This window comes from Pogona vitticeps, chromosome 6 (assembly GCF_051106095.1).
Source record: "Pogona vitticeps strain Pit_001003342236 chromosome 6, PviZW2.1, whole genome shotgun sequence".
NCBI lineage: Eukaryota > Metazoa > Chordata > Lepidosauria > Squamata > Agamidae > Pogona > Pogona vitticeps.
The window spans coordinates 109,972,423-109,995,797 of NC_135788.1; the positions used below are offsets into that span (position 1 = coordinate 109,972,423).

The 23,375-nt window shown below is 45.6% G+C and overlaps 2 protein-coding genes and 1 long non-coding RNA gene across 3 annotated transcripts in view; 2 read left to right on the forward strand and 1 right to left on the reverse strand.

The window, feature by feature from the left end:
• NTN5 (netrin 5) lies at positions 1–10,748 on the forward strand. The gene is made up of 6 exons (XM_020798966.3): positions 1–1,409; positions 1,896–2,084; positions 3,036–3,185; positions 4,094–4,147; positions 6,256–6,336; positions 6,984–10,748. The coding sequence occupies exons 1-6, from the start codon at positions 473–475 to the stop codon at positions 7,310–7,312; spliced, it is 1,740 nt and encodes a 579-aa protein (XP_020654625.3). The 5' UTR covers positions 1–472; the 3' UTR covers positions 7,313–10,748.
• On the reverse strand, positions 10,280–22,727 carry LOC140701315 (uncharacterized). Its single transcript, XR_012080259.2, has 3 exons — positions 22,611–22,727; positions 12,471–12,531; positions 10,280–10,923 (listed from the first exon to the last, which is right to left on the reverse strand). It is a non-coding gene; the product is annotated as an uncharacterized LOC140701315 (long non-coding RNA).
• The window catches only part of CA11 (carbonic anhydrase 11), a 14,878-nt gene continuing 13,250 nt past the window's right edge, over positions 21,748–23,375 (forward strand). The window contains exon 1 of the mRNA XM_020798855.3: positions 21,748–23,087. Coding sequence (XP_020654514.1) covers positions 23,021–23,087 — 67 coding nt within the window. The 5' untranslated portion in view covers positions 21,748–23,020. The remainder of the gene's footprint in view (positions 23,088–23,375) is intronic.

Consider the following 23,375-nt stretch of genomic DNA (forward strand, 5'->3'; position numbering starts at 1 on the left):
GCAGTCACACAAGCCAAAAGTGGAACAAAATAACACAAGTGGCAGTGTTCCAAAAAACACAACCCCCGCTGGCCAAACAAAATATACCACATACAGTACTCATGCCAAAAGACTGGAGTTATTTGTGATTAGCACTAATGTTGTGTAGTCGATGGAATAAATACCAAAAGGAACAGTGAGGAAAATGGCACAAACAATGGAATTAACTAATACCTACACTATCCAGTTGCTATCTTACTGGGTTTTTTTGTTTAAGAGTATGTATAACTTCCGGAACCCATCAGCCAATGTGGTGCCACTTGCTGCCAATATTACCAAACTCTCGAAAGAGCAGGTGTGAATACATCTTTGTGAAGGGGTGGGGATTAGTGTTTCTTTCTGCAACTGCAGCCATAGGAGACCACTTATTTTGGCCTTTCTGTTCCAGGTGATGTATAGTTAGCTTCTGATTCCTGGCTCCTTCCCCCCAGAGATGCTTCAATTCCTATGGAGCTTTGCAGTTTTCCTTCTATTCCTCCTGGGCCTGGCGTCCGACCTTCATGACCCTTGCTATGATGGTGACCAAAACCCACTCTACTGCCTACCTGAGCTGTCTGAACTGGCATCGGGGCGTCTGGTGGAAGCGTCCAGCACGTGTGGTAGCAGCCACCCTCCTGGCCGGATCTGTGCCTTTCGAGATTCGTCCGACCCAGCCTCCAAAGTCTGCCAGCGTTGCCAAGGAAACACGCACTTGCCAGATTATCTCACTGATGCTGATGGCGGCACCACCTGCTGGTGGTCCCAGCCGGCAACCAATGCCACATTAACTTTGGCTTTAGGACGCAGAGTGGAAGTTCTCTATGTGGCCCTCCGGTTCTGCTCCCCACGGCCAGAATCCCTGGCTATTTACAAATCTATGGACTATGGGCGCAACTGGGTGCCTTTTCAATTCTTTTCTACCCAGTGCCGGCGGCGTTACCATTTGCCACCAACAAACACCATAATGAAGGCTATGGAACACGAGGCAGCGTGTATTGAAGCTCAGACCGCTCCCAAACCGCTCACTGGTGGGTTGGTGGCTTTCATGCCACTAGCAGGCCGCCCTTCTGCCAGGATGTTTGAATACAGTCCTGTGCTCCAGGACTGGGTGACAGCAACAGATCTCCGTGTATCCTTTGACCGCATGCATCCAACACGGACACTGGGGCTGCGGAGGAAGGAGGCGTCCTACGGGGTGGCTGAGCTCCAGGTTGGCGGCAGGTGCAAATGCAACGGACATGCTTCACGGTGCACAGCGGGGAAAGACGGAGGAGTGCCTCAGTGCGATTGTCAGCACAACACAGCTGGACCTGAATGTGACACCTGCAAAGCCTTCTACTGGGATCGACCCTGGCAACGGGCAACACCCAAAGATGCGCATGAATGTGTGGGTGAGACTGAGGGAGAGGGTGAGCACGCACGTGGCAGGGAATGCGACGTATATCTACAGCAGATCTGGGGTTTGAGATCTTGCTTGGACAAGGACGTGGGATTTTGAGTGACAGTGCCCAGAATCTCACAGCCATTGTTGCCATTGGCCAAAAAAGTAATTTTTCTCTGGCTTCTGTCTCCAACATGTAGTCACGGGTGTGGAGCAAAGCCTTGTAATTATTCTTACTACTTTTGAAAAAGATATTGAAACTGGTGGCTCATCAGGAGTTTTTCACTGCAGGTAGACAGACTATATAATACCAGCCAGGTTCCTGGATAAAAACACCTCAGTGGGGTCAATCTGGGTTCCCAACGTAAAGGACTGGAGATAATCTAAAAAATGGGAGGAGCTCTAGGGCTGGGAACAGCTGTCAAGGAGAGGAGGGGAGAACATTTAAAGTCAGAGAAAACTGGTGTTGCTGACCGACCCCTTTCTGCCTCCTCAGTGTGCGACTGCCATCTCCACTCCCACCGCTGCCGGTTCAGCATGGAACTCTTTGAGCTCTCAGGGCGCCAGAGTGGGGGGATCTGCCTGAACTGTCGCCACCACACGGCCGGGCGCCACTGCCAGTACTGCCGGCCGGGTTTTAAGCGGGACCTCAGCCGCCCCATGACAAGCAGCAAGGCCTGTAAAGGTGAGCTCGGGGGACAAGAGGGTACTGCTATCGGCAGCAGGAAACCTTATATATACCTCTTCCTTTTGCTGAGCCTTAGGATAACCACAAGCCGAGTAATTCAGCACACGGCCCTTTGTCACCAAGAAGTTGGGTACTTTATCCAACAAGGCACGAGGGAAATAAAAGAGGAGAAAGAAATGGCACCACTAGCCAGCAAACCTATAACTGCTTTATTTAAGCCTTTCCTCAAACTGTGAATTCGGGAAAACTTGCCGTTCTGTTGAGCTACTTGGGAATTTTGCATTAAATTTCTGGGCCCCTTAACATTTTCATGGGACTTAATAGATGAAGTTATCAGAATTATGCTGGTTTGTATGTGAAGTGTGCCACAAACACGTTTAAGGGGAATTAAAGGTGTTTGAGTAAAAAAGGTAATATATGACTTTAATGGTTCAGAAGCATGAATTCCATTCCCTTTCTAATTCGCTTCAAGTGCTCCATTGCTTCAACAGGCAAATACCACAAGCCTCTTTCCCCATACACTGCGGCAACAAGTCCTTAAACCAGTCTCCAAACTGAGGTAACTGTCATGGCTCCCTCTGTAATGGAACCTCGGGAAATGTAGTTTCCTTGCCAGCTGCTTGTGATTCAAGAAAGAAGTGGGTCATCTCCCACTCAAGGTGCAGCACACCCCTTTGTTTGAACGACAAATCACATCTGCATTTCCCCCCATGGTATGCAGCCACGGGAACATTTGTAGTGTTCGAGAGTCTAGTTGGCAAAGGGGGACTCATGGACTGGCAGGGAGGGGTGCATCAAACCAAATTTGGGGGGTGCCACCCTAACCCAGTCCTAAGACATCTATGCATCTTAGGAAGTCCCACGTTTTAGCAGCCATAGGGGTGGTTTGTAATGGTGAAGCTCATGGTATTTCAATCCAGTAACTCACCCACCATATTTCTTCCCTAGCGTGCCAGTGTCACCCCATCGGAGCAGTTGGTGCCATCTGCAACCAGACCACAGGACAGTGCCAGTGCAAGAATGGAGTCACCGGCCTGACCTGCAATCGCTGCATGCAAGGTTTCCAGCAAAGTCGCAGTGCACATGCGCCCTGCATGCGTAAGTTTCACCCCTTGCTTAAGCTCTTCTCAGGACTGTGTCAGCTTTTCACAATGGTTCCACAGAAGGTCAGCCTACAAATGGTCCTTTGCCACTGAGCAACTTCCTTGCCTGCTCTCTTCATCTAAAGGAACAGACCACCAATTCAGAAATTGAACACAGCACACTACATCAAATTCCAGCTTCTCGGAAGACCTCATTCAAGAATATGCAGCTTGGTCACAAGACAAACCAAATAATCAGAGTCAGGCTTTATATACAGTATGTTGCTAATTATAATGAACTGGAAGCCCTTTCTTCCAAATTTTCAATCACAGCCCTAGGGTAAAAAGGTACTCTGAGAAGTTCTTCCTCCAGGAAGATGCTAAAACAGGAAATGATGTTACAGTTGTGGCAGCACATGTTTCCCAGCAAATCTCTTGATCTTTTTCAGGGGATACGCCATATGCCATAACATAAACACCACCTCTGTAGCTGAACTGACGTAAGGTTGTGGACTTCAGGAAATTCCATTTTTAAAAGCCTGCATTTGGGGCCAGAAATTCATTACAGAAATTCCTGGCGGATGAGTTATTGGACTTCTCAAATCTAACACTAACAATGTTCTTTTCTTTTCATCCGGACTGTCTTCTCCAAGATTAGCTTGGAAATATTGTGGGTGAGATCTAATGAAATCACAGAAACCAGAATGAGCTGAGAAAATTTGCTGGTAGTTTCGGGTTGAGGGCAGATTTTCATTTTTTCTGAACAGCACAATTTTCTCTTTCAAACAAAAGAAGAATAGCAAATGCAAACAACAAGTGCAAACAGGTGGACTTAATATGAATTTATTCAAGTTTATCTTCTGGGTGAAGGATATTTTTTGTCTTAAAAATCAAATTACTTACCCTATGTCTTCCATTCCTTAGGGATTCCAGAAGTAATGACAACCACTGCTCTGCCCCCACAAGAGTGGAATGCAGGTGAGAAGAAGCAAGGAGCGGTATGTGAGACACTATCCAGCCTTCTTGAAGGAAAGTGAGAAGCTTAATTTTAAAAATATTTCTCCTGTCCCAAAAAACACATTCTAGGACCTCACAGTCTTCCTTGACTCTAGTGTGAAATTTTGAAGACAGACCATGCTTAGGAGAAGGACATTTTGCACATGTTCAGAGGTGCTGTATCCTTACCTGGCATCTTTCAGAGCTGAAAACTGGCATTGAAAACAGGCTCCAAGTTAAAATAAATTATTTCGGGAGGTAACAAACTGTTGAATATCTGCTAATTTAACCTCCCTGTTGGAAATAAAAAGAGGTAGGAAATTCAGCATCTTGACTGTTAGCAAAAGTTGTCAAGGAAAAGGACTTCCCAACATGGCCGTTCTTGTAAAAAGTGATGCTGTCACCCCACTCACCTCTTTTCTATTTTAAGTAAAGTTTACTCAGCTCTTTCTCTCCAGCTCCACTTCATCACCTGCTGTGGTCATGAGCTACCTATGGTCTGAGGGCAGGTAGCAGCACATTTAGGAAGTAATAATGTAGCATGTGTGGAATTTATCTTAGTTCTCCCAACCTCCAGCTTCTCATTTTGCACAAAACTACTACCAGCTTCCCAGTTACTCTTCTCCTGGCTTCTCAGCTTTCTCTGGCAGCCATTTTGAATCGTAAAGAAAGTTGCTAATGATGGAAGGTGACAGTCTGGAGCAGCCTGGGGGTCACCACACATAGTCTACTTGTTTCTAATCATCACTCTGGGGTCACCATTTGCTGTGTGACCCGTGTGCATGCCTGTCCTTGTCAAATGAATATACTGAAGTAGAAATTGGGCTGTATATAGAGAAGCCAGAACACAACATTAGTATGGCCAGGATGACTGGGGGTCGGCAAAAGGGAGACAGTGGTGACAGAAATTGCTGCCAGCACATCCTTTGTATGCTCATGCTCTGGGATGTCATGGAGATGTGGTTCAGCACACTAATCAATGGCCAAATGATTAGTCGTGTTACTTTTGAAATGTTCCTTTTTCGGACTGTAGCTGTGCTTGAATCTTGCAGCTTTGGCGTGGATTCCTGCATTGAGCAGAGAGGGTTGAACATGATGGTCCCTTCCAACTCCGTTATTCTAGGATTCTATGAAATAAAGTAGTTACAGTATGTGTCTAAGCTCTCGTTGTGGCTGTAGAGTCTTCTGTTTATACCTGTTGTCTCACAGGTGGTCAAAGGGAAGCCACAACTTGTCATGTCATAAAACAGTGAGCCATGTTAATGAGGAAGTAGCATGGCTTGCACGACTCCCCATAATGGGGGAGGGAGACCACTTTTACATCTTCCCCACACACAAACACCACCTGGGAAAAACAGCTTGCTGTCAAACCTGTCACATCACAGAAATAGTCAAGCTCGGCTCTTGGGCGGCTATCCTAATCTTTGTACTTACAGGTTGTTACAATATTATCTTTTAAAATAAGGTCTGCCCTCCAAACTAGGCCAAATGAGCCGGCCATTTCAGAGGGCAGAGTGGTGGGAGCAGCAGTGCCATCACCGTCCCTAAAGGATGCCCTGCTGGTCCCTTGTTCTCTGGAATACGTCAGGCCCTAAATACATGATTCTGAAATCTGGAGAGCCAGGTGTTGTCGCAGATGACACACTTCACATCCAAAATGACCTTAGCATCTCTGTGAAGGACTCAGAAAATACTCCTTGATGAAATCTCGGAATGCTCTTGCTAGTCAGGCTTGGCAAGATGGCGTGCAACTGACCAAGTGATCTAGTACAAGACAACTTCCTATGTTCTTGTGCGGTAACTAGGCTTGTAAAGGTTACTCACAGACTCCCTCAGCCAGCATGTCCAGTTGTCAACCAAAGATGTCCTTTTATGGATTTTATGACAGCGATGGGCTACACAGGCTGGCTCTTTTCCTGACACACACACAGTGGGGAATCAAATTCCCAACCTCTAGTTTCTCGGCCAGATATCTACCTTCCTGAGCTATCCAGCCATATCATGTTTATCAAAATCACAGTATTGGTTTGGTGTGGGAACGAAGTCAAGATTCATGATCTTATCTCACCACAACCCTATGTATTTACCAGGTACTGAATGTCAGAATCACTGTCAGCCGCCACGAGGACGGGTCCACATGAATTTGAAGAACTACTGCAAGAAAGATTACGGTAATATAGATCTGGAGCCCAAACCACAGTTCCCCTTGAAAGGCTATCTCAACTCCCTGCCCCTCCTTTGTGCTAATTAAAGGGTGAAGGGGATGCTAAACCAGGAAATGATGCTGTAGCTACTCCCCACCCCACCCCCAGCCCAGGAAGAGCCATGAACAATCTGAATTTTCAGGAAACGACAAAGCTTTGAAGTGTGGAATACTGGAAAAATCCCACCTTCAAGCATAAATATGAGGTGAGATTGTGTAAGCTTACTCATGTAGGAAATGATGTCATTATTCACTCCTTTGTGGTATCATGTTTGGAAAAAGAAATTTTCTGGGAAGCCTAGGTTATGCAAGGAATGACACATCCAAGAATGACAACATAAGTCTTGAAATAGAAACCGTCAGGATGGGTAACGTGGAAGGGAGTACTGAGTAACTTGCAAAAGGAGCAGACTCCGGAAAAAGTTACTTCCTTTGGACTACCAGAATACCTGAACCAGCATGCCTAGTGGCTGTGCTGGGCGGGAGATTTGGGGAACTGTAAGTCCAGCTCCTGAAAGGGAATTGTGTAATACCTCCAGAATTAGAGCTGTGTCATGTGACTGTGTGTGATCTTTCTTTCTCTCTTTTCCCTGTAACCTTCGCACACAATGGCAGTTCTCCGTGCACAGTTGTTGGCCATGGAGAAGTCGGGCACATGGTGGCAATTTACTGCCTCCGTCCTCACCGTCTACCGCCAGCGCCGTGTGCCCATTCGGCGGGGTGAGCAGCCACTCTGGGTCCCTGAGCAGGATTTGGCGTGCCGGTGCCTCCATCTTCAAGTCGGCAAAGCTTACCTGGTGATCGGCAACGATGAAGAATCCCCGGACCCTGCTCGGTTAATCCTTGACAAAAACAGCCTGGCTCTGCCGTGGAGGGATGCCTGGGCATACAAATTGCGCAGTTTCCAGCAACAGAGCAGGCGCGGGAAATGCCGGGGCAACTGATCCATCCTGAAGGACGTGGCCGTGGGCAGTTGTGCTGAAGAAACCAGCTGAGGGAAAGGGGCTAAAGGTGTAAATCACAAGCTTAGGTTTGCAAAACCTGGAAAAGTTTCTTTTTTTAGATGATATCTCCCATTTCCTTGCTACCTGGGGGTTTTGGAGACTGTGATCCAAAGAGAGGTGCATTCCCAGTTTCTGGTTTTCAGGTAACCCAAGTCTACAAGCTTCAACGGCTGTCACATAGCTTGAAGCACCCCCATACGGAAAACAGGAGCCTCAAATTAGCATTGAGGACAGTCTGGGTTTTAAAATTTTAGTCTGGAGTGCATATGGCCCTTCTTATCTCCTTCATCCTCTCCATGTCTACGTGGGGAGAGTACTTTATTCCCCTTTTTGAGACCGAGGCGCTCTAGCTAAGCTAAGAACTTGCCTTCAGGCTATGCCAGCAGGAAATATTTGGGCACAAGAAAGCTTGTCAAATCTGGCAGTGGATGGTGGAAAAGGAATGAGTTAAGCAGGTTTAAACAAAACACAAGGCCGTTGTGGGGCAGGAGAGGCAGAAACCCTGCAGGACAAGGTTATTAATGCATGACACCTATGTATTATCTCCAATATTTGTAGCAGGATGGCTTTAAGTACCAGATGCTTCAGAGTCTCACTAGCAGGAGGGTCGTGTTTGGCTACTTTTTGGCTTGTGGCATCCTCACAGGCCAGTAATTCTCAACCTTTGGCATCTTAAACCCCACCAATCACTCTGTCAAAGAACTGAAAGGTGAATTCTACACTAGGACCTGTCAGAGGCAGCATCTCACATTTACAAGGGCATGGAGATTGAGGGTCAGTAAATTCTGAGTGATAACTGTTATAAAAGCCCTGTGTCCTACTTGGCCTATTTCTACATCTCACCAGCAGCTTCTGTACCATTCTGCCACAGCCAGCTTGCAGACATTGTGGTGAAAACAGAATGACATAGTCTGGACCACAGAGGCCTTCGACCTGATGCAACGTGGCTTCTTCTTTTATCCTGAAATTAGCCACTGAAGTTATCAATGGAATGGTCGGATTCCCCAACCACTACCCCAAGAGAACATGAGGGACAAGGGATAACATGAAATTGTCTTTGTTAAACTTCAAAGAGCTCTGACAAGTCTCCAAGTCACTGTGTACTGGGCAAAACATGCAGAGTGACATCAATTATATTTTCAAAATAATTGTCTCATTTCTGATAAATACGGCATCATTAGGAAAGAATATCTAATGGTTAAGGCATGAGCAACATGAGCCTGATCTGGACTAGCATTAAAGAATCAGAAATGTTTTTTGGAGGGCAGGTGAGAGTGCTCTAGTATGGGTTACCTCAGGAGACTACAAGCTTCAGGGGCCTATGTCTTCTTAGAAAAGAGACACTTAGGCTACAGTCTTGTATATACTACTCTGGGAGTCATTTCCGTTGAATTCAACAGGACTCAATTAGATACACACATGCCCTAATTAGGCATTTTTAAAAGGGTTAATTTGAAGGCATGAGCCCAGAAACCGTTCTCTGACACTTAAATCACTGTCATCATTCACACAGATATGTTCAATTATCCTGGGAGATTGTTTTCAAGTGTTCCTATGTTACATTTCCCCTTCACCCTTCTTTACCGTTATTACATCCATTTTCCCAACTCCTATCTCCAGCCTCTTATAGTAGTTGCTCCTGCCCACAAAACCACTGTAAGCCATTGTGGCAGAAAACATATCCCAGGGTTTTAAAACACATACACGTGTTGCCTATACACACAAACACCACATACAGAAGTCTTGTCCCTTTAGGCTATACTTAGGCATTCAAATTCCTTCTTTTTAAAAAATGTTTATCCAGTAACATAAAGCTGAACTGACAAGTATTTGAATCAGTGCTGTATCAGGTTAGCATTGTAGCCATCAGTGTCAAATCAGTGCTGTATCAGGTTAGAATTAAACAAGGAGAAAATAAATTAAATACAGTTTACCAATTGTATTCTAGTTGGACCCCTTACTAGTATGAGCAGATTGCAGATAAAAGAAATAGAGTTCACACCACACCACATTCCACTCTGCACATTATCAGTGATGTCATCTGGACATGCTCAACAGTGGCCCCAAAGGATCAGTGCAGACAATTGTGCAGGCCAAACGCATGTCAAAATAATGCAAATGAATTCACCGGGGGAAAAAGACCTGCCGGCTGAACAAGATATAGATACTTGTGCCAAAAGATCACATCTGCTTGCAGTTCTGCTGCTTACATCTTGCAGCAGACAGAATAAATATTGAAAAGTGAGGAACAGGCACAAACAGCAGGACAAATACCTGTCTAGTTGCTCCATTACATATACAAAAGGGATTGTGTGCATCTGGGAGGGAGACAGAACGAGGAAAAGCAGAATTTGGAAATTTGACTGTAACACATCACCTAGCATGGCCCTTAGCATAGCCGGGGATTTTGATAAAACAAAAAAGTGACCCCCCCCCCCAAGTTCTGGTTTGCTTCAGATTTAGTCATATTTTGAACCAAGCTCAGAGCTTCTTGGGATGAAGCTTAAGTCAGTTTAAAGCAGTTTAAAATAATTTTAATATCTATCAATTGTGTAGGTTCTGTCCCTACCACCCTTTATTATGACTAGAACAACAGCGCCATCTGGTGGATAGTCAGGATAGACATGTCTACAGTATTTTATTTACAGTATTTGTTTTTATAACCTGCGGTAAGTAAAGAATTTTTTTTACATTTAGACCTGATTAGACCTGATTAGAGTAGACCATGTCTAGATGGGCGGCATATAAATAAATAAATAAATAAATAAATAAATAAATAAATAAATAAATAAATAAATAAATAAATAAATAAATAAATAAATAAATAAATAAATAAAATTTAAAAAATATTAAATATTACAGAAAACAAAGACAGATTTATCTACAGCAATGATGGGACAAAGCAGAAATCTTTGGTTCTATTTATTTCACAGTAAAATTCTTTGCAGAAAGAAAACTACGATGTGAAGAAGATAGGTAGACTAAAATTTGGCAGGCTAAGGTTTCTACATGTCAGTCTCTTCTTCTCTTCTTTTGTTGTTGGGGAAAATTTAACCATGAAATCTCACTACCACCACAGCCAGATATGGTACAGTCCAAAAAAGCTTTGCCACGCACTCTGCTGTTTCTATATGCTGGGTGCTCTGTTTTCTGTCAGCGTGTTTTGAAAGCTTCTATTGCTCTTTGCTCAAAACCTGAATTTACACCAGAATCTAAAATAGTGTCCACAGCAGGGATTATTCCATGCTGCAAAAAGGGAAGAGGGCCTCTTGAGTTAAAGAGAAGAGACTATGTCTTAAAGGAAAAATGAGTATACAAGTGTATTAGCAAAAGGAAAATGAGGCACTAATATTTCCCTCTCCAAAATTTGAATTCAGCATTTATTTATTTAATTTATACCCTGCCCACCTAGACCAAAATCTACTCTGGGCGGCGTTGATGTTCATACCAGGTTAACAGTATCTCAAGATCTTTCGTCTATTCATGGCATAGCTGGTGGAAGACAGCAGCCTGCTTTGAGGTGGGAGGTTTCTCTCAGTCCCCAGAAATCCCTGAAAAGCAGAGAAGAGGAATTGTGTGATATAGAGGAAGAAGCAACCTAGCACCCACCTTGTAAAACAGTGCTGGACAACTCTGAAGGATCTGGAGGGGGAGGGGCAGAGTTCAAACTCAAAAATTGGCTATGGATTGCACCAGCTCTGAAAATCAGGTGGAAATATCAAAACTGGAGATAGTCAGAATTTCTGATTTTATGTTTTGGAGGTTTGGTGGGCATCTATTAATGCAAAATTGACACTCCTGGAGGCTTCAAGAGCAGAAAGATATTAGGAAGGAGATGAAGCAGAAGGCAGTCCAGTGCAGAAACAACTGTGGAGAGACTGCATGTGACCCAGTTTGTTCATTCTAGAACATGAATGAACGACAAATATACCCTTTAAAAAATCTTTTCTCGGCTTCTAATTTGACCTTTCCTCATGAAATGGCTAATCCTGTGGTTCATAATGTCATCAGGAATGAGGTTGTAATCTAACATCTTGCTGACCTTCATTCGCTCAAATGAAGCATTCTTGTTGACAAAGTCTACAGCAGATGTGTCCAAGAGGCCAGCTACATGGGAGTTTATCTTGTTCTATAGCCTCCTGCTGGAATGATTGGGATTGCTCGAAAAATGATAACTACATTGTGTTCTTGATAAAGTGTTCCATCCCTAATGGAGAGCAATCCAACCCAGCTTGGTCTAAGATTGGAGCCTACTGTTTATTTGGAATAATGAAAAAACTGTGTTTATTTGGACTGATGAACACGGTTTTCTTGTTGTAGGGTTGCACAGGGAGTGTTCTTCCTGCATGTCACTGGTGATGTGTAAAGGTGGATGTGTTCTAGCCATAACTGCAGATGGTACCCTGTGTCCTATTTTGAAGTGGGGGGGGGGAAGGCATTTAAGTTTTAATTTATATATATCAAGAAAATATCAAGTCTAGGGCTAAAGATGACAGCCTGGCTGTGCAGCTTCGCCTTTACACACGTTTATTGCCTGCCAGTTTTACAAAGCTGATGTTGCTCAACATCTGTCAAGACTATATAACAGTCGTACAGTAGGCAGTAATGTTTTTTTTTTAAAGAAATGAAGAGAGCCTAAGGATCACTTAGGGTACTTCAGCAATAAAACAATGCAACGCTATGCCACTTACAAAAAAATAAAAAATTAAGAAAAAAAAAGAAATGCGGGGCTGAAACATGGCACTGTGTGTATAAAAACTGAGCATTAATGCCTACGCACAAGCAAAAAGAAGCAGGCTGTTTCCCAACTAGCTGACAGCTATTACAAAAGAGAAGACAGGAGGCAAGGAGCGAGAAGGCAAAAGGACTAAAATGGAGCAATCCAACTCCAACATGTGGTTGACTAGATTGCAACTACAGAGGCTGCAGGAGCAATTTCCAATCTAATCTAATCAAGCCCCACTGTGCCAAAACATTCCAAGCAACCCAGATTAGATCACCTTCTGTTGCCAGTGTAACCATACCCTATGTTCTTACCAAGGAACGGGTAGATGCAGAGAATGCTGCCCTGTAGGTCCCGGGAAGATGAGATACATACCATGGGTTGCACCTGGATTGCCAGGGCCTGATACTAAGACTGGCAGCAAAAGGATGTGCACCTGAATGGTAGAAATGAGGAACGAAGGTCAAAAGAAATGCTTTGATTGGGGGGGGGGGGAAGGTATTCACCTTCAGCAATTCATCATGGGCTGGAAGAAGAAAAATTGTCTGGTCTTTGTAGGTCAACAAGGTTTTGACCTGATCAAGCCAGGTGCCAAAGAGAACTGCAATAAACACACACAGAAAGCAAATTTTTATTGCTGGTGTTTACACTATGAATTCAAAATTAGATGCAAAAATACAAACACTGCAGCCCCACTTGCTTGAGATCAGGAATCCAGGATCCTTCGGGGCAAAGACACACAGGATTGCATTGTAATTGTCTTTACGTTTGTATACCAGAGACCACAATTTCAGCTAAAAGGCTGAACGCGAGAGATTGAGAGGTGCTAAAATAGATTCTAATTCAATCTATTTTTAACTGCTCACACCTCAGCAGATGGTTAGAGCAGATTTGACATCAAAAGCACAAATATTTTGGGCATAATAGAATCATACAAAGAACTGATGCGACATTTAATGTGAGGCCCTAACTTAATTGGTTCCGGGTGAGGCAAACCTGACCACCAGCGCTGAGACAGGATTTATCAGACTTGCTGCGTCTTTTACTGTACTTCCTACAGGGTAGCCTTGTGACTGACTAGGAAATTGAGAACACTGGCGAGTTTCAGTGGAAAAGTAGGGCAAACATCTTGTTTCATAAGAGGAAGAAGAGAGGAAGTAGGCATGAATTAGCTACTGAACCGGGACTGAGGTTCCTTAGCCTTTGGATGTCATAGCCTTTTGGGAGTTATAGTTTATGAGGCACTTTTTTGCGCTTGGACCTGGCCCTGTTGAATCACCTCAGCCTATGAGGCGGAGACAGATTCTGGAAAGACAAATGAGAGCAAGTGAGATGTTATGAGGCGGGGAGAGGGCCGATTTCCCCAGTACTCAAGACGCCACATTCTGTTCAGTCCAGGATACTGATAATGACAGTGTGGAATCCCTATTGTCGGGGATCAGGGTGAGAATTTCTTGCACCCAAATTGTTCTTGAAAAAACGGAACGCGAGAAAAACATTCTCTGCAGACAAACATGGAGGGCATTGCAGCGGAAGTGCCATATTGTTTGCCACCCCAGCTATTGCTAGACTTCAACTTCCTACAGTCCTAAATAGCATAGCTAATGGTGAAGACCAGCCACATCTGGAGGGCCACAGCTGCCCACCTCTGCCATGCAGGTTTTTGAAGAATTTAGCCCCTTATGTTTCCTGTCAAAGCACGTTTGCCTGGAAGAAAACCGCTGAAGCCTCTGTGCTGCAAGGTCAAAAGACCTGTAGTCGTAAGATCGAATCTACGTGACGGAGTGAGCCCCTGTCGCTTGTCCCAGCTCCCGCCAACCTAGCAGTTTGAAAGCATGCAAAAATGCAAAAATATGAGTAGATAAATAGGTACCACCTCGGTGGGAAAGTAAAAGGCGTTCCGTGTCTAGTCACGCTGGCCACATGACCACAGAAGATTATCTGCAGACAAACGCAAGCTCCATGGGTCGGAGATGAACACCGCCGCGTAGAGTCGGACACAACTGGACAAAATTGTTAAGGGGAACCTTTACCTTTTTAGCTTTTGTAGCTTTTTTGGGAAAGGTGCATCAGCTGAATCCTTGGCTGCACACCTCTTTTAAAAGTGAAAGGAACCTTATCATGTGGTTAAGATAGAAAAGAAAAATGTCCAGAAGGAAATCAAACTTAGGGTGTGATCAGACAGTTGCAAAGGAACGATCAGTCTTAAGCTACCCTTCCATCTGCAGCTAGAGAATTCCTCCAGTCAAACCCCAAAAGTCTGAGGTCAAATTGGGGTCAGGCTGGAACACATTTCCCTGTACAGTATGTTGTCTGATTGCTGGGAAATACATGACACCAGGCTGCTCTACAAGTAGTTCCAATTGTGATCTATTTTCCCATCTTATCACGCCCTGGGTACATATTTTTTCAACCCTGAAGCTCCTTAGACCTAGAAAAAGAATGCAGGAGAGGTTCACCAGATTTGGGATATATGAGATTTGGGGTATATGAGATTGAAAATTATCAGAATGAATTAGGAAAGGCCAGAAGTATGAAGCTTCCTTTGAAATTCCCTATATTTTTCAGCTTGTGTCTGCTCTTTCACAGGCCTTGATCCCCAGCAAACCTAATTTTCTGCCTCCTTGTTTTCCTCTAACAGCCTTTTCTCCCTCCAACCCCCCTTTTAAAAAAAAAAAAGCAAGATCCATGCAGAGTGGGAAAGGCTACTAGGTAAAAGAATAAACAACAGAAAACCTTGTTCCTAGCAGGAAGAGGGAAAGGAGGCAGCATGGCAGAATCAAGCCTACATCATGATGTGCCTCCCAATGTAAAAATACAAATCCAGAATGTTGTGATAGCAATTCACCTTATCCACATCCCACTTTCTTCTATTTCTGTGAAGTCACTGAAAAATAATGTTATTTCCTTTATTCATAGTTAAGGTTTTCTTCTCCACGTGGAAGGGAAAATCAAGGCACGTATTGGTCTCTGCCCACTGAGAAAAGTCTTGGTTTGCTGCCTATCTGACTGGCAGAACAACAGATTGTACTGCTCTCCTCTTCACGGTGTCCAATAATTCTTACTTCCTGAAACCCAACCTATTTCTTCATTCTCTGGACCCTTTATCAGAGAATCCAGGAGTCCAGAGTGCAACAAAACCACCATTTGGGTAGGTTTTTTTTTCCCTTCGCCAAATAACAGCCATTCTTTTATAGGAACAACACCTTTTTGATTGACAAGAGGGCTATGGACCAGCATGGTGGGCTGAAATTCTTTAGGTAAAGCATTGTTGGATCCTTTTGCACTAAAAAGCTCCATTTGTCTCAGGAGACAATCCACATGGCCATGTCTCTAGACCGCTGGAATGTCCAGGAAACCCACTTTTGTCTGTCGAGCGGCACGCTTGCTCCTGGGCCTTTTAATTCACGGAACCACATCCTCTGAGCAATGGAGTCAAGACATCTTAGTCTCACCCATCAGTCATCTCTGTTTCAGACATCCCCCGGGCTGTTTCAGACGGCAATGTTACTTGTACCTCCTTTTTTGGCTTCTTAACAGAAGATCATGGAATTTATTGTGGCTGGCATACATACACTGGGCCCATTAGTATCATGATATTGTGTAATGTTGCAGTAGCAATTGTCTACACATCCAGGTATTGATTCATTACCTGTCCCTTATCATGCTTCTCCCACCCTCAGTCCCCTTCTCTCTTTTTCCTCTTGCTTCTCTCTCATCCTCCTACTGCCTCAATGGGCTCCCTTCCGGGTGCATCCTTTAAGCTTAACAATGGGATGGGGAGAAACTATCACCATAAGACCCATAATGGCATACATCTCCAAAAACACATCCAAGAATAACATGGAACTATCTACTAATGGCCACTCTGTGGCCAGTTTGGGGCATTTTTGCATTGGTGAAGGGATTTTCCAGAACCCCTCAGTAAAAATAAAATAAAATAAATATTAATTTAAAAGGCCCCCCATATAGTTGCTTTCTCCTCCAGGGCCTCAGGAATCCCATTAGACTCACCTGCCCTCAACACCTGTCCAAACCAAACCAGAACAACAGTGATTTTTCCTGGGTTTTTTTGTTTCCTTAAAAAAATCATCTGCTTTTTTCTGCAGTTTCTGGTTCTGGTACAGCCCAGGGGGCTCCGGGGGGCTTTAACTGGCCTCAAGCCTTCAGACCTTGACTATGCCTGCAGTAAGCAAATAAGGTAAAGGTAAAGGTTCCCCTTGGCAATTTTTGTCCAGTCGTGTTCGGCTCTAGGGGGCAGTGCTCATCCCCGTTTCCAAGCCATAGAGCCAGCGTTTGTCTGAAGACAATCTTCCATGGTCACATGGCCAGTGCGACTTAGACACGGAACGCTGTTACCTTCCCACCGAGGTGGTCCCTATTGGTCTACTTGCATTTGCATGCTTTCGAACCGCTAGGTTGGCGGGAGCTGGGACAAGCGATGGGAGCTCACTACGTCGCGTGGATTCAATCTTACGACTGCTGGTCTTCTGACCCTGCAGCACAGGCTTCTGCGGTTTAGCCCACAGCGCCACCACATCGCTTCCTCAGTAAGCAAATACCCACCAGGAAACTGGGGAATGGAATTAGTCAGTGTGAAATGAAACAAAAAATATTGGGTCTCGAGAGAAGGGTGGTAACACGTACAAAGAAAGGTAAGAGGAACATTGGACGTAGGGGAAAATTTCAATAAGACCAGTTGTGCAATGTGGGTGTTTGGACAGAACAAATGCTGTATCTAGAAGGACCCTCGGTGTTGTTCTTAAAACACAGCACTTCATGTGGAGTAGAATGGGATTCTTCCTCCTTGTGATACTGACTCTTAATGCAGCTTAAGAGTGTATTAGCTTTTTCAATAGCCACATCACATCTCTGGTGTCATTTTTAGCTCATGACTGTAACTCCTATCTCCTTTTAAAAAAGAAAACACAGGACTTCCCCCATTGCCTGTATCTTATTCATTCACCTTTGACCTGTGGCCCTTAAAATGGATCTTTACATTTCCCATGGCTTGAGCTACACAGAGATCAGAATGGAGTCTGAAATAAATGAGTAGTCATTATACTGGCAATTGTTTCTACACTAGGAAAATCGGCTTTTAAGATGCTGTCCTATCTTTAAGACAGCAGCAATAAGAACGTCTGACTTCCTGTGTGTAGAAAGCTAGCTGATAGGGCCAGAATTAGAGATTTGATATACTAGGGGTTTGTTTTTACTTGTAAGGAATGTACAATGTAGGAAACACTCACAGTAGGACATACCACTTACTTGTTCCCATGCATCTTAAACTGAGGGGCGCTTGGATGAAAGTCCATTGAACTCTCCCAGGATTCTATCAGGGCTGACGATTTCCCATATTTTCCTGGTATCAATCAGTACTGTCATGATAAATTTGAAAGTGCAGGTGCTCATCCTATAGCCAACACCCTCACACCCCCAAAAAGTTCAAAAATTCAAGTGCCTGGATTGGTTCCTATAAATAAATGAGCTGCAGAGCTTTTGTAAAGTTAATGGCTCTTAATTACCCATTTCAAAACTAAAACACTCTTATATACCTTGCATTATGATAGGATTAGCTTGTAACCGCATACTGATCATGGGGAAAGTCAGTTTCTCTTCCAGCTATTCTGAGGACAGAACCTACATGAGAAGAGAGAGGTTGCCTGCTATTCAGAAAGTCCCATCAACCCTGAGGGCCTTATCCTACACCACTTAGGGATATCTCAAACATAGTAGAGTGTGTTCATGTATCTGCCGGCAGGTCAGTGCCAAGCTTACCGTCAGGCAGCGAGGCAACTGCATCAAGGCAGCCAATGCTGAGGGTTGGGGAGCAGAGTCGAGGTGTTACAGGAGGGATCCGTGGGCGCCACCTGGTCAAGCCGACCCCTCCTAAACTGTTCTGGTGTCCTTCATTGCGGAGGCAGACACTGTCCCGTTGCCAGGGATTTAGACGACAGAATGGAGGATGAGGGTGCTGCTTTGTCAGAAAATGGCTTGGGCTGGCCCTGAATCAAGTGTTAAGTCACAAAGCGACAGGGAATCAAGCATATATCTGTGAACAGCTGAGAAAAAGTCCTTGTTTGAAACACAATGCCCAGTATCCCCGAGGGGTCATGTTTTCTGAGCTGGGCATCCAAATCAATCTACCTCGTCTTTCTTGCTGCGTCCACCTTTTCATCACAGAATTTACTTCTGTTCCCTCTTACATTCCCCCCCCCCCAACAGAACTCCTGTGCCTCTGATAGCTGCACAAGGAAGAGTATTCCATAGGGAACCAGCATATGTCAGTGGTTAAAGTATTAGACCAGAACATGGGCCGCCTGGTTTCTCTCAAGTCCACCTCACTGGATGACCTGGACCTGTCACGCTTTCTCAGCCTGACCTACTTCACAGGGCTGTTGTGATGATAAAGTAGGAAGAAGAGACACCTTGAGCTCAGTGGAGGGGAGGTGACATTTAAAAGTAACTATTACAAATACACTTCTTGTTTCTCTGCTGGTTTAGCAGGTGAACATGCTCATCATCGTTATTGATGGCTTGATAGCTCAGTGATTGCAGAAACAGAGATTGGGGTTCAGTTCCTCACTTATGCCCCTAGGGAGATGAGCCAGCCTGTGTGGCCTTCTTCTGGGGGTGCACAGTCCCAGGGCACCCCCGGAAGAAGGGAAACAGTAAACCACTTCTGAGTACCCTTTACCTAGAAAACCATGTAAAGGGTTACCATAAGTCAGAATTGATTTGAGAGCATATTATTATTATTATTATTATTATTATTATTATTATTATTATTATTATTATTATTATTATTATTATTATTATTATTATTATTATTATTATTATTATTAAATTTTGCACACTTTGGTCCATGTGGGTGGACCAAAGGGTCAAGCATAAACATTACAAGTCAATCTGTGGGCGAGTTAACATGTTTGCCAAGTCAAGGGCAAGGGAAATCTTAATAAACCGTTTGACCATCTGCTTGTGATGCATCTGTTAAAGCTGCGGGGGCTCTACCAGAAGCGGCAATGCAAAGCCCTACCTGCTCCTCAGCAGAGCCTTACAAGCCCTCATCCTGGATTCCAGTAAATCCAGAAATCCTGGATTGCTGTGAGCAACTCCTCTCTGAATCTCGCTTCTCAGTGGGGTCTCTTTCCACCCCACCCACCCATGCAATTTTATTCATTTTTTAAAAGAACCAGTCTTTATGCCCTCCTTTCTCCCACCCTTTCTTTCCTCTTCCTAACTGATAAACCCCAGCTCCTTCCCCAGAACCTCACAGACGGCTCCTGCGTGGCGCTCTCAGCCCTTCTCTTTTCATAACCTACTAAATTTCACTTCAATCCCAATGGACCCAGGAGTCCTGATTTTGTGATAACCAATCCAAAAAGGGCAGCACTGGGCGGGACTTCCCTTTGAATACACCTCCAAGCTTTGCCTCCTAACGAGGAATCTTCCCTGCTTAAGGTGGCATGGCAGAAACACCCCTCGGATCTCCCTCCCTTTTCAAGCTGAACGCCTCAACGGGCAATAAGAAGGCTGGCCAGAATATCACCCTCTTGGTTAGCTAGGGCCATGTGGGTTTTAATGTTGAAGGCTTGGCTGGTTGCCCCCTGAGAAGGACCTGCATGTGTGTAAAATGTCCAGCCCTCTTCTGTGTCGCCCTGACAGCCCTATGGCCAGCTGTCCAGAAAGACAGGAAGAGAAGGAGCCATATGAAATCAGATATGGTCTCAAGTAGGGCCGACTCTATCGTGAGGCAGAATGAAAACAACTGCTTGAAATGGCAGATGCTGAAGGGCAATGATTCTTCCCCATTTTTCCAGACATTCCTCTCACCTAGAGGGCAGAATTGTATAAGCCACACAGTTTGTCCTGCATCCCTTAAACTCACCTGCTGCCCCCAGGAATGGTGCAGAATACCCAGTTGCTGGTACCTAAGCCACCCAGGTGGCTTCCGTACATGGAATGGTAGCCATTTTGCCCTTTGCCTCCATTAGCAAAAGGTCACAGAGTTCCCCATAGCGGAAATGAGACCTAAAATAACTACAGCGACATGTTTCTGGTTCAAACCAATATGTGACATCCTGGATCCCCCAATATGCCCTAATCCCCTAAAACCGCTACTTTTTACAGCAGCTTGACAGAAAGCTTCCTCCAGACTGGATCCAGATATACTGTAATCATATGGGCTTTTGTCTTATTGCTCATTCCAACTAGAACAGATTCATTAACTCTATGGAGTTTTCTTAAGGGTTGACTTAGTCAGCAATTGATTCAGTGGATTTATTCTAGTCGGCACATAAATCAGATACTGTCTATGTAGTGTGAAGCCATTGAAAATCAGTAAGATGGAAGGTAGATAGGACCAGTCTTAGCCCCATTAATTTCAAGGGATCTCCAATAGAATTTCTGGGAGTGGTGGTCTAAAAACACAAATGGACTTCAGCTTCCATATGGCGTAAAATTTTAATCCCAGCCTGACAGTAATTTCTCTTCACCATCAAAACTTCAGTCTGTTACTGAAAGCCTGACTTTTTTTCCAGCTCCCAAACTGCTGATGACATCACAGCAAATCAGCCAATCAGTGTTAAAGGCTCCATTACCTCCAAAGGCAGTACAATATACGGTAGGTAAGAATCTTCTTGGATAGCACTTGGAATATTACTGAAGGGTTAGCATAATAACATACAGAACTCATCCATACTGAACAGTGGTAGGGTGATGATCTGGATCCCAGAGCATCATCCTACCATTGCCAAGACAACAATTGCTTCAACCAATCAGTCTCTTTATTTTTGTTAAAAATAAATGTCCACAGTTTGGTTCCAAACTGTTAGGAGAGTACACTAAACTGTGTCTCTGTTAAAACCAACCAGCTGCTGCCTCCAATCTGTTCATTTGATTTCTCCTTGCACTTTGGTACCCCACTTTTGCTAGAAAGTGGGTTCTTCCCGGTAGTTTAGTATCTGCTAGCTTCCCCCCCCCCCCCAGTGTGGTGGTAGATTAGTTCTATATCATCCAAAGGAGAGACTAGGGAAAGTGGTTGGGCTGCCATGGCCCCAGGCCCTGATACAGATGGGCCTGCCAGCAACCCTAGTTTCGTCCTATTCCATGTTCTCCCCTCAAAAGTCAGAGCAGATCGTGAGAAAACGGCATAGAGAAGAACACCCAGGATCCAGATGTTGCAATCTAGATTCTGGATGTTGTACTCCCTCCAGGAAAAGGGACTTTGTCCTGACCTTTGGGCAGCCAATGCTTGGGGCAGACTATTCCAACCCGTCAACAATGGCATCGCCCATCAAGCCCTGGCTTGACGTCGGAGCCCCCCTGCTTTGCGCTAGTGTGGATCAGGTTGTTACGGAGCAGCAACACCTGATTTGCAGAACCTGTGTCTATATCCAATCCATCCACGCGTCCTGTTTTGCCATGCGCGGTAGCACACTCCCTGATGATCCGAGTAGGACTGTGGCCGTGTGAACGGCGTAGGCTGCCTTCGCCGGCAAGGCGAACGGCTTAGCTCGCTGTGCCCGTGCCTGCGTGCCAGTCAGTGCCAGTTGAGGACCGCGGATTTTGGAGAACCTGCCCGTTGCTTCGGATCCACCTTAAAAAGCTCTCCCTCCTTCTCCCCCCTCCCTCTCTCAATTGCATCTCTTTTTGTCCCTTGGGAGTGGGGAAGGGAAAGTGAGAGAGAAGATCTGTGCATTTTAGAAAAGTGGAGAAAGGGGGGGGGGAGAAAGAGGAGAGGAGGGAAGCCGAGGCTGTGAGATGCAAGGAGGGAGAAAAGGAGGCAAGGGAGGTGGTCTAAGTTGAGGAGAGGGAGGGAGGAAGAGAGAGAGCATGAAGAAGGGGGCAGGAGGGAGGGAAGGGGGACGACTCGAGGGCAGGGAAAGGTAAAACGGGACGGGGGGGGGAAGACAGGGGTTAAAAGAGGATCGCTGGAAGGAGGGCAGAAAATAGACCGGAGGAGAAGCACCGAAGGGGTGGAAAGAAGGTGGAAGAACGAGGCTGGGGGGCGGGGGGGGGAGAGAAGGAAAGATCGGGGAAGACGGGAAAGGTAGAAGGAAGCGGGAGATACGGAGAGAATAGCGGGGGGGGGGGGGAACGGGCGAGGTAAGCAAGAAAGAGGGCGTTGGGGGGGGCGCACAGGAGACCTAAAGGAAGAGAGAGGCCGAGCGAGGGGAGACGGGCAGGAAAGAAAGAAGTTAAGTTAGGGACTCTCATCCCTACCAGGCGGTCCTCTTCCTTCCCATCCTCTTCCTCTCCAGTGATCAGCCGCTGCAAAAGGGAGCAAAGGGGGGGGGTTCCCCTCCTTCTATTATAGGGACCCCTTCTTAAAATTAATAATAATAATCGGAGGGGGAGCAGGGAGAAGAACGGAGGAAGGGGGTCGGCTCTTGGTTGGAGGAGTCTACCCCCCTGGAAGTGCTCTCTCTCTCTCATATCGCAAACCCTTCGCTCCCATCCTTCCCCCCCCCCCCCCCGCAGTCCAAGAACATTCCCCTCCCAGTCACCTACTTCGGCCCAAACACGCCGTCAGCATCTTCCCCGATCTCATCAACATTTGTGAGAAGAGGGGAGGGGGGCAGGGGGGGTGTCCCCTGGAGAGGGGGCGGGAAAAAAGATGGAGGGATGGGGGAAGGAGAGCTAGGGAGAGGGGGGGAGGGGAGAGAGGAGAGAGATTAGATAGGTAGATAAGGCAATGGAGAGGGCCAGGGGCTTGGGGGGCTGTCTGAGGGGCGCTTAAGGGACTCGCCGGATCGCGAAGTGCGTGTAGGGGAAGGGACTTTCGGGGAAGGGGGGGGTCACCGGAGCGAATCTCCAGAGCCTGCGGATCGGGGCATCTGCCACGCGGGATGCTGAGGAGGGGGCGCCGCCAATTCTGAGACCACCGACCCCCCTCCCTGCCCTTCTTTCCTCTCTACACCATGATGGGCACCAGGCTTTGGGGGTTGCTTTGCCTGTGGGGAGTCCTGGCAACAACTTGTATGGCTGGTAAGAGAGAGAGAGAGCAAGAATGAGAGAGAGCGAAAAAGATGAATGGGAAAGCGGACGGGGGGGGGGCAACGCGGGAGGAAAGATTAGCCTGGGATTGGGCGGGTGGGGGAGAGGGGGGGCTTGCCTGGTGTAAAGGGAATTCCCCCGGATAAAATAGCTGAGAAGATTAAGGTTACACGAAAGCAATCAGGATAGGTATCTGTCTGTCTGTCTGTCTATGAATCTCATCGACTCACACCACATCTGTTGTCTGCTCGTCTTCCCGTATATGCACATCATCTGATG